The 12,026-nt window shown below is 41.2% G+C and overlaps 1 protein-coding gene across 1 annotated transcript in view; it reads right to left on the reverse strand.

Annotated features, from left to right (window-relative positions):
• DENND1B (DENN domain containing 1B) overlaps positions 1-12,026 on the reverse strand; it is a 278,172-nt gene that overhangs the window by 73,262 nt on the left and 192,884 nt on the right. Inside the window, exon 10 of the mRNA XM_056844351.1 lies at positions 3,261-3,361. Coding sequence (XP_056700329.1) covers positions 3,261-3,361 — 101 coding nt within the window. The remainder of the gene's footprint in view (positions 1-3,260; positions 3,362-12,026) is intronic.

Consider the following 12,026-nt stretch of genomic DNA (forward strand, 5'->3'; position numbering starts at 1 on the left):
GGCACGTCCATCTCAGTAATCATACAACTGGAAATCATAATAGGCCTTTAATAGAACTACTATCAATATAGATTTCGAGGATTATAAAGCACTTTTCATTCACTGTTGCAATACTAGTCACAAACTTAATAGCATACCCTGACATAGAGTTGATAAAGTCCAGAATGATTCTGCAGGCTCCCTAGCAGATGTATTCACTCATAATAGCTACGACTCCTTACTACTTCAAGAGCCAGTCTGATGCAGCAGTTAGAAAGTTGGACTAATGTTGGACCCATGTTCAAATCCCTACTCTGTTCAAATCCCTTCTCTGTTATGTGACTCCCTGACGACCTTTTTCCAGTTTGTAGATTTCACTAACCCACTTAAAATGGTTATGTAATTCTGTCAGGATTAGCGATAGTGGCTAACCAGCCTACATTAAAATCCACAAATAATGGGGGGCAGGGGACAGGAGGATATCATGCAATTGCTCAGAGTTCCTTATAGGAAGGGCACGATGATGAGGATTATAATAAAGTACAGTGAATAAAAAAGTGAATATGCAATTTTCATTTTAAGAAAATATCTAAAAAGGAATCAAGTTGTTTAAGCTCTTTCATCTTTCCAGAGAAAAGTGATACCAGAGGAAAGCTGTTTGAATAATTTTTACAAACATTGGTTTTGCCTACGGAGAACATGAACCAGAAGTCAAACATTGTAATAGGTCTCTATAATATGAGATTATATCTGTCTGTTGATATGTTTGTGTGTGTGTGTGTGTGTGTGTGTGTGCATATGCGTGTATACTTTCTCTTCTGCTTATCACTTATCCATGTTATTACTGAGAGAGGTTTCAAATCTAGAGTATTATTTCCTAAAATAATTACTTTTTTAAATACAGAACATGGAATTTAATTGGAAAATAATTACATTTCTCGTGAAAAGAAGCTTGTCTATGCTTTAAGGCAGACAGAGGGAAATCTTATATGAAGTCATTTTGCAGCTCTAAATAGAAATGTCTAATCCTGTTAAAGTGCTAATAGAGCTTCAGGAAAACAGATGCTTCATCATGCAATGAAACAAGCCCTCATATATTGCTATCCCAATAAAGTTAGTTAGGCAAAAAATTATATTTTGTGGCAATAGCCTCTTTCATGTCTGAATATTGATCTAATGCCCAAACTTAATTTTATACATACAAGAACAGCAGACCACCCAGACAGCACCACCATTTCAAACACTATGTTGAGGGGAAAATCCAGGCATTTCTGAACTACTGAATTTTCTCTGTATTTTTCAACACAGTCTTAAGTGAATGACATTAATCCCAGAGGGCCTTGTTGTTTTAGATCAACAAGAAATAACTAGAAACCATGTTAGTGCCCTCCTTGATTAAAATTCAAAATAAGATTTTTTTTAAAAAAAATTATCTGTTTATCTAAATCAGCTGTCTAAATCCAGATGAAGACTACACTGTCTACCTGAAGGAGAACCAGACTGCTGAATGGATGTGGATTACTGTTATTGAGATTTTGAGCCTACCTTTTATTGAATCCTCACAGGAATCATATCATAATTAAACGTAAGACCTGCCAAATATGCTTGAAAATATTGTATACGGCATTTAAAACAATGTATTTTTTAATTTGTTTGCAAGATTTAAATCCTAGCTCCTCCAAAAAATGGTCGGGCAGCCCATTCCTGAAAAAGGGAGCTAGATAGGTGGCGGCTGGGAGTGGCGCAGCTGTGCAACCTCCACAGAGGTTTCCTGACTGAAAAATACATGTTTTAAATGCATTTTTAAAAGAAACTTGTGAAACTCCTCCATGGAGTTACATGGGGCTACGCCAGTTATTCTACTGGCATACAAAACCCTTCAGCATAGAGGGCATTCCCAGAGGTTTGGAATCTGACTAACATCAGCTCCGCCCCTGAGAACGCCCTGGGAATGCTCCCCTGATGCTGGCGCAGACACCCGCTTCCATGTTTTTGCTGCCCGTGCTGCTGCGTTGCTGTGTGGTGTCAGTGTAAGTGCCCCAGCGCTGGCGGGCTTTCATGCCACTTTATCACGGTGCAAAGTGGCACGGACGCCAGAACAGGGTTACGCTGGCTCCTATGGCACTTCAGGGGCCCCTCTCAGGATTACAGATAGTGGCTAACCAGCCTACATAAAAATCCACAAATAATTCAAAAATAAAATAATACATAAGAAAGGCCCTGCTGGATCAGACCAAGGCCCATCAAGTCCAGCAGTCTGTTCACACAGTGGCCAACCAGGTGCCTCTAGGAAGCCACAAACAAGACGACTGCAGCAGCACCATCCTGCCTGTGTTCCACTGCACCCAAAATAATAGGCATGCTCCTCTGATACTAGAGAGAATAGGTATGCAGCATGACTAGTATCCATTCTAACTAACAGCCATGAATACCCCTCTCCTCCATGAATATGTCCACTCCCCTCTTAAAGCCCTCCAAGCTGGCAGCCATCACCACATCCTGGGGCAGGGAGTTCCACAATTTAACTATGTGTTGTGTGAAAAAATACTTTCTTTTATCTGTTCTGAATCTCTCACCCTCCAGCTTTAGCAGATGACCTCGTGTTCTAGTATTATGGTAGAGGGAGAAAAACTTCTTACATGCACTCACTTTAAAAGGATAGTTCCCATAAACACAGGATAACTATTGTGGTGTGGCAATTAGAGTGTTGGCTTAGGATCAGAGAGACCTGGGTGCAAATCCCTACTCAGCCATGAATCAGACAGGGTTTCCTTGGGTCAGTTACTCTCTTCTCAGGCTAACCTACCTCAGAGATGTTAAAAAAATGAAGGAGTGGGGTGGCAGGGAGAATTCTGGACCTCTCTCTCAACTCCTTGGAGGAGCGGTGGGATAAAAAAAATGACTAAACTGGTAATCACTCATACGTCATATACATAACTGCTATGTCCAAATAACTATCAACAGAAGGTCTGTTGAAACAGCAAGGTATTGCATCTCTCTCTAAAGGCGAAGAGCCAGGGTTTGTTAGATTAAACTGATCTGCTATTCCATAGAGGCGCCACAGAGAAAACCCAACAATAATCAAACAGTAATAATCACATCTCCACATACTACACAGTTATGCTACTTTTAAGTATATCCCTATGACTACAGAACATTTTAAAGACTACAGAATCTTTTTAGTTTTACCCTAAACTAGGTTTAGCCTTACATTTATTAAGCTCCTAAATTAAACAACTAGACGTTAGTTTGCCTAAACAGCAAAATATTTTTGGTCTTACCAGCAGTAGTCCAGCAAGTGTGGAGGGAGCACTGGGATGTATATGTGTTGCCAGTACATTGGATAGAGCAGTGCAGCTGACCCATGAATACATGCAGTTAACTAAAAGTAAACACAGTTACAGAATTAACAACAAAACATTCTAACCGAGTTCAAAATTAAATTGTAATTAGTCTAGATTTTATCAGCACAAAAGAAAACAAACTTCAATACGTGTCTTGCAAATAACTGAGCTGGATCCAACCAGTTTTTCCACTGGTGAAAAAAAGGAGGAGGGGTTCCTGCTGACCAGTCAAAAGCAGGGACAAAAAGCAACATGGAATGGGGCCTGTACTAAGTGAGGAGGAGAGCTGGGTAAGATGGAGGGTGGGAATCCTGGCTAGATCCAAAGGCAAAACTACAACAGTCAGCCGTACTGTCATAAAGGCAGATGAAAATCACTGCTTCTGGCATTCCGAATGGAGAGCCAACACAGATTTGTCAGCTTCCACTTCACCCACAAATTTATTTATTTGTTTTAGAAAAGCTATGTGTCGCCTCTCCAGAGACCTGCTCGAGGTGGCTTCCAACTAAGATAATGAAATAAAGCCATTAAAACACAACATAATATTAATAATAATAATCTACATTTAATAATAATAATTTACATAATAATCTACATTTATTTTATTTAAACATGGGCACACAAACACACCTGCTTATGCTGTCTTCATTTTAGTTTGAATGAAAAAAACAAACAAAACCCAAGTATGCTACATTTAAACATTTCTCATACCAAGGATGAACAAGATTTAGGCTGTGTACATACTAGAGATTGTTTATAAAACCATATTTCTGTTTCACAGCTCCTATTACACCAGCTTTTAACATTTCTTTGGGTATAAAAATGCACTGGCAATTCAGGATAAGATTAATTTCAAAACATACGGGGTGTGGGGGGGAAGCTTTGGTTTTTGCAGAAGTAGCAGACTGCCATTTCCAGGATCTCAGCCTGTCATTGTGGAACAGACCATAACATGAAAATCAAGCACATTCACACACCCCATTCAGAAACCAGCCTGGTAGCTGCGGGAACATTAGCAATATGAAAACTGCAGAAAATCAAAAGGCACTCATATTGTGTTGCATTCAATCAGCAGTGGAGCTCCACTCGTGGAGCTAAAATCCTCCTGTGTGTGTGTAAAGTGCCTTCAAGTCACAGCCGACTTATGGCGACCCCTTTTTGGGGTTTTCATGGCAAGAGACTAGCAGAGGTGGTTTGTCAGTGCCTTCCTCTGCACAGCAACCCTGGTATTCCTTGGTGGTCTCCCATCCAAATACTAACCAGGGCTGACCCTGCTTAGCTTCTGAGATCTGACGAGATCAGGCTAATCCTCCTACCCCCTCCCAATACAGCCTACCGCATCCCCCAAAATGCTGCTCTTGGGTCTCAGAGGGCTCTTAAGAAAAGCATTGGGAGCGATGTGCAGATCTGCAGAAGCAGGAAGGAGTTAGCAAAAATCACACCTCTCCTCTGCCACTGTGGAAAGGTCCTTCTACTAGAAAATGAGAGTTGAATCCAGTCCCTTCCCATACTTCATACTACTTTGGCTTGAAAACAACTACTATGTAAAGTAGTTACTTTACTATGTAAAGCCTTACTAGAAGTTTTTTTACTGCAACTGTTTTTCTTCAGTATGGCCATTTAAGAACATCTATACACAAGGGCTGCTAGTTTGCATGAATGCTTTCCCGTGTGATTCCCCCCCACCATTTGCAGGTCATATGGATTTGGTGGGACAGACTGGTGTGCAGCGTACAGCATGAATACATGGTAAGAAAAAAGGCACAGAATGCACATATGCTAAAGTTTTATTCACTGACTGCTGTGAAGTGAATATAAGGGACTGCATTGCAACTATGCAGCCCTGATGAAATAACCCAAAAACATTGCAATAAAAACTCTTATTGTAGCCAGGGTGGGCGCCCCTCTGGCTGCCAATGTCACCAATGACATCCTGCCACTCCCCCCGCACCTCCATGGCTTCTGCTTTCCCTCTTCCCCCCTTGGTCTCCACCTAGCCCGCTTTACCGTCTGATGTTTCAGGGGCAACTAAGGGTTTGCGAGTCCTGCCCACAGCATGGTATGGGGGTTTGGGACCGGCAAATGGTGTGCAGTCATGGGCCCATCCACCGGTGGCTGCCACTGCATGTGATGCTACTGGTTTTGGACCACCACGCTCCCCTGGTGTTCACATTTCATGCTTTCAGAAGCTTTTTTCCTAGAAAATATTCAGTAGCAGCAAGATCTCCCAAAGAGAACTGTGCTTCTGTTTCAAAATTATTCCTCCATTTGCTATACAGTTTGGTAATAATAAGAAGTGTGCATGTGGGGTAGAGGGATATATATTTTGAAAAACATATCTGAGCAGGAACACCCCACCCCAAAATATAAGTTTTATGCAGCACTGTTTGCTCTTCACTGAAATTAATCTAGCAGGATTAAATATGGAAAAGAAGAGGGTCTGAAAGCTCTGGAGGGATATCATTAGGGCAAATTGCCAAAGAATGAAACACAAGCCAGTCAGTAGAGGCAGCAAGATGCAGTAATACCAAGGGACTTGAATGTTCGACAGTTGGAGCTTCGGTAATGTGTGAACTACGGGTTACAGTATCAAGAGACTCTGTTCACTGACACATAGAATGTCACTATTGACCACCAAACTGCCCAAGCTTGACAGCTCTACTACAGGCAGCCAAATATGTCATAATTCCACATTTAAACTGCCCCTTTCTGATTAAATTTTGTTTCCTACCTCTCTGCCAAACAGCTGCAATTTTACTGGATTGCGTTGGCTCCCTTTGTTACTTAAGATAACTGCCATTTTAATTACTGTTTTCTTGCAAAAGAAATAATTTTAATGGTTCGGCAAATGAGCAGCTTGCCTTCCTCTAATGCTATTCTGCTGGATATATTTGCAATTACTTTCCTCTATAATTTCTTTAATAGTCATGATGCTTCATCATCATTAAGTACTATATTTACAGGTAATTTTTACATATAAACTAATTGGGAAAGTAAACATTACAGTCTTCATTGACTGGGATATGCGGAGCAAACCATGGCACAAAGCAGAATGCCCTCTGCAGCTTCCTAAAATGGGGATTTGGCAAAGAAGTGTGAAGGGTATAAATCAGAAAATCAAGCCAATGACCTTCTGGAATAAATACTTTTAAAATTTCTTCCAGAAGGCCTGAAGAGATAGTGCCAATCTCAGCCCTCAGGGGAAAGACTCCCACAGCTTGGAGCAGTGACTCAGCAAGCACTCCCACAAGTTCTTGCTAACTCAGCCTTGAATAACACAGTTTCCCACCGGATGGCCTCCCACATTGATCTTAACAGTGAGGCAGGTTGATAAAGGTGGAAGTAGGTCTTCAGGTGTCACAGAAAAGCCAAAGGCCTGCAAAGAATTGCAAAGGGGGGAGGGGAGAAATAAAAGCCAGGGCCAGTTGCATGTTGCCAGCCACTGGGCCCAGTTCCATAGTGGGTAACCTGCAAGGACTTGCAGGGGGCATGTCGCTTTCCCCTGTGTCCCTCTTCCCACACTATTCCCTCTTTCCCTGCTCCTTGCAGCCTCCATATCCTCACGCTTTCCTGCTTCCTTCTCTCCTTCTTACCCACCAACCAAACTACCCCATCTTCAGCTATATTTATTTTGTTTATACCCTACCTTACTTCACTAACATCATACTCTTCTCCTTCATTTGATCCTCCCTACAGCCCTGCAAGGCCATATTGAAGATTAAATATATTTATTGACAGATTCCTTGTGCTTTTCCATTATCTCAAAAACACACTGTATTAAAATTGGCAGTTACCCATGGACCACTAATTTAAATAGCAATATTATGTGATAAATATTAAATTGCAATTGCATAAAAACAACAATCACAAAATACAAATGGCACAGCTGAATCTGCCCAGACCAGTTTACTATCCACCAAACTCCCTTTGAAATAAATGTTTTACATGCCTTCTTCAATGCAGAGTGTGCAGGGCACACTCCACACCCACTCCGGTAAGCCATTCCAAAATACTAATTTAATCTTAACACTGGTCATCTCACCCCAAACCAGTGACTTGGTTATTGCTGGATTGACAGTGCCTGGAGAGAGGGCACCACTAGGATAAGAGTGTCTGAACAGCACAGTTGGCACGTGGGTTTATGTGTCTCTAAAAGACATTGGTAATGCTGGGAGAAATATCTGAAGTTGCAGGGACTTCTGTGATTGAAGCCATTTGAAAAACTCGGATTCCCCCACCCCCACAGCAGTTAATGTTCACCCATGATTTGCAAAAGATGTTCAGTGACTTACATGTTCCCCTTATTGCTTTTATTCATTTGTAAGAATTGTTTTTTTGGGGGGGGACGGGACATATTGTACAAAACAACAGAGGAAAAGGACAATTTTATTTCTCTACTTCATGCATTTATGATTGTGATCATGCAACCATGCAACACTAAGAAACACAATTTCGTTTAAAATAATTTTTGATAATATATATATATATTATATGTGTATACATAACGAAAATATGTATATAATATATGAGAGGCTTCATTTTGTACTTTAAAAAATATGTAGATCTGGCCCTGCCAGCAACCCCTCCCCCGTCCCGATCTGGGCTTGCGAAGCCGCAGCAACCTTCGCAGTGCAGCCAGCCACCCCCCACCAGTGAGAGCAGCATGGGCGGCTCAGGAAGGGCTGGATCTGGGTGTGTGTGGCTTCTCTCCATCCTCCAGCATCCCTCCAGTGTCCTAACCCAGCCTGCATCATGGATCGATCGGCAGGGCTTAGAGGGAAAGGGTGCAGCCCCCCTCCCCCCCAGTCCAGACCTGGGCTGGCGAGTCCACTGCGTGCTCGCCAGCCCAAGCAACCACACACACACACACTCTCGCAGTTTATAATTTTAAAAAATGCCAGGGACCAGAGATACAAACTTTACAGAAGACACAGGCAAAGCCAATTAATGATTTTTTAACTTTATTTTTTACTTAAAATACGTCTGTATTTTAAGTGAAAAATAATATTATTGATTGGCTTTGGCTGTGTCTTCTATAAAGTTTGTATCTCAGGTACCAGGCATTAAATTTTATGGTACACATGGCCTGGCCTGACCATGTGATAATTACGTCATATCTGGCCCTCGCAACAAATGAGTTTGACACCCCTGATTTAGATGCATCCCATAAATAAATGTGCTCAAAAAGATGGTTTCTTAGCAGCTCCAGAAAGTACGCTGCTTAGAATAAATACATCCTGCTATCTGTCTCCACCCATCAGCTGGACTTCTATTTGTGTTGGGAGATGAGATTAGATAGGCTGTGATAGGTTTTGGAAGTTTAGCTGCTTCTAAATTAAGCCAATTCTTCCAAGGCAAAAGAAATTATTGAACAAATTCCATTTGTTAACTCTTTGTGTTTTGCCTTCGGTTGGTAGAGTAGAGGTAATAATTTTAAAAAGTTAAACACCAGAATGCCTAGAACTGAAGCCTGTTAAGATTTTATGTAGAAAAATGGTATTGAGAAAAATCATATCTCTTGGGACTACCCACGTCACAAAGAACAGGGGATGCCACTGCTGACATCATTACAGTTGTCAAAAACCCTGCCCCTCCAACCCACGCTTGTGGGGAAGGGGAGGTTGGAGCACAATTCTTTTGGTCTCTCAAGAGTTAGCTGGGATGTTGCATTTCTGCGTTGCATTGTACCTTACTGAGAGTACAAAATTCAGACTCAGCCATTTCAGAAACGTAACCCCATGTTTGGAAGTATTTGGGAAAACTCCTAATTGTTGTATACAAACTCAATAAAACTTATTTTTAAAAGACATACATCAAACTGTCACCTGACCTTTGGAAATGAAGATGGCTTGGACATATGGCATTTTCTGAACCCTTATGCTTTAAAATGGGGGTACAAAAATTGCAATGTCAGAATGCTCCTCATTTTTGAAAGCATTCTCTTGACCCTGCCAATCTGTTCTCCTGCTTCTGTACTGCAATTATCCTGTCAGATACGAAGGGCTACTCCAAAAAGCAACAAACTCTACATAAATTGCTAATAGTGAACTCAGAACTGGGGATTAAGGAATACAAATTTCCTGAGTTTGGCTAAATACAAGTTGAAACCAAACGTTACTAAGGATACAAAAAACCCCGAAATGCTATATTTTCTTCCTAATGAAGGTCACAGTAGAAGCCCTTCACAACCACTGTCAGAAAATTTCAGTGGGAAAAGAAGAGGTGGCTTTCACATCAGGGAAAACTACTGTACTGAGCTGGGTCTAAACTTTGGACAAATTTGAGCTTGATTCCTAATTAGCCCACATATTTCAAATTGAACAAAATTCACACTGGGGTGGAAAGGCCTCCATATGTTCCTGTATTCCCCAGTGACAGTGTTGGAGAGTGAAAGCCTCCAGGTCTATACACACTCCTAGCATCACTGGGAACACACCAAGGCTTGGAGCTCAAAACAGGTGCCAGATTAGAAGAAGTTAAATTGGTCTGATTGCATAAAGCCCAAATTAGCTCATTAATAAACTCATTAAAAGCAAGTCTATTCCACTTCAGATAAGACTGGCCATTACTTTTATATATATATATATACAAGTAATGACTCGCAAGATACTTGCGGGAAGGGTACCTCCCATACCCCTGCCTTTGCTTCCTTTCCTCTTGCCCTTTCTCAAACAATCTTCCACCCATCCTTCCCCCTCCCTTTCTCGGACAATCTCCCCCTTTCTTTCCCACCCCCTTCCCTTCTCTGTCAATCTCCCCCGCCCCCACCTCTATTTCTCCCCCTCCACTTCCCTGGCAATCTCACCCCCTCTCTTTTCTTCTCTGTCAACCTCCTCTATTCCTCTCCCCCTTCTCTGAAAAATCTACCTCTCTCTCCCCCGTTCCTGTTCTCTGCCAATATTCCCCCCATCTCTCTTTCTCCCCTACTTGGATTTTTACCCACTCTACCTCCAAAGAGGTACATGGTTCTCCCCTGCCCTCTTTTATATTCATGGCAACTCCGTGAGACAGGTTAGGTTGAAAGAGTGTGCCTGAACCAGGTGCTCAGCAAGTTCCAATGGCAGACAAGGGATTTAAAGATGAGTCTTCCTAGGCCTAGTGAGACGCCCATACTGTCACACAACCTTGGTTGTCCTCTTTCAGCTACATTTCAGGTAACAGTGCAGAAGTTGTCAAAATAAATATACTGGCAATTATAAGATAGATAATTTATTTACGGCCCTTAACCAGATAAAACAAGATAAAACAGAAAACATGGGCTTATAAATTCTTACAAACAAAGAATTACAGTCCAAGTCTTATAACACTTAAAAAGAAAATTACAGCTGGGACACATCTGTCAATTGCGCTAAGAGGCTGTTCTATGGCATCGAATTTTCATTGCTGCCATGCAAAATTTCGCAACCTGAAGAGTGATTGAAGGATTATACCCTTGTAGGAGCATTTCAATCCTTTCTCCTGCCCTGTCAGGTCCCATTCTCGATAAGAGGGGCTCAATAAACTTTGATCGGGGTAATGTATAAAAATTGCAGTTCAGGAGGGCATGCTCAACAGTTTCTAAGTCCCCTGATTTGCAAGGGCAGAATCTCTCCTCCCAGGGTGTCTTCTTAAATTTCCCCTCTAGCATAGCAGAAGGTAAGGCTACACATCTGGCCAGGGTAAAGGCCCTTCTATAATTATTTATCTCTAAATAGTGGAGACAGGCTGCTGGTGCTAGGATGTATTTAGAATGGAGAGGTGCCATGAATAGAGGCGCCCTTGCTAAATCTGCTTGTCTCTCAATGTCTTTAATCGTTTGGGATATAATCAATTTAGCTTATTCCCACCCTAACACCCTAGGGGTGTTAATCCCAAATTATTTAATTTGTCTTCTATGGCTATCCCCCATTTTGACCTAAAGATGTCACAAAGGATCAGTGGGTGAAGACCATTAGAGTTAAAGTTAATTTTTAGTGCTGGCAATTATAAACAATAACCTATTGCAGAATGCAGCATGACACATTTTTTAAAAAAATGTTGTTTAAAGGAAGGAAAATAGCAGAAGGAAACCATCTGTTTAATGTCTAAATATTTAATTTATGGCCACTTTTTTAAAAAAAGACTAAACTACAACAAAGTGTCAGGTAGCTACTATCTAAAAAACAAACAACATCTTTAAAAAATCTTAGGGCAAGTGAAGCAGAAGTGGCCAAATATTTTAAATTAGCACAGCACACAAAGTCAAAATATCCTTCAGGGGTCTGAGATTTTTTTTTTTTTTTTTTACAATGCGGCAGTAGTTAGACCAAGCTAAGTACCGGTTAATATCAGTAGAAATGCTTATTTGAGAAAGGTGTTGTTTTTAGGGTAAACCTCTTGGAGGGCTACTTCAGAAATTACGGAATGATCAACTGGTGAGGTCTTGGTAGGTGCTCCCTGAAATTCACTACAATACAATATGACACTTTGAAACATGTCTTGGGGAGATAAACCTCACAGCTTCAAAACAATCAGCCTGCCCAAAAAATTCATGGAAACAAAGTGCCTGAAAACCTGTAGATTCAGACACAATCATCATCCACTTTGTAGTACCTTCTATAAAGGAGGAAGATATTGGCTAATCCTAAGGGGACATTAGACAACACAGTTCAATAGGGAGAAAATTGTATAGTGATAATATAAGTTAAAGCAAAGGTCCAGGTCCAGTTTTAGGAGTCTGAAGGG

Source organism: Euleptes europaea, chromosome 2, assembly GCF_029931775.1.
Source record: "Euleptes europaea isolate rEulEur1 chromosome 2, rEulEur1.hap1, whole genome shotgun sequence".
Taxonomy (NCBI): domain Eukaryota; kingdom Metazoa; phylum Chordata; class Lepidosauria; order Squamata; family Sphaerodactylidae; genus Euleptes; species Euleptes europaea.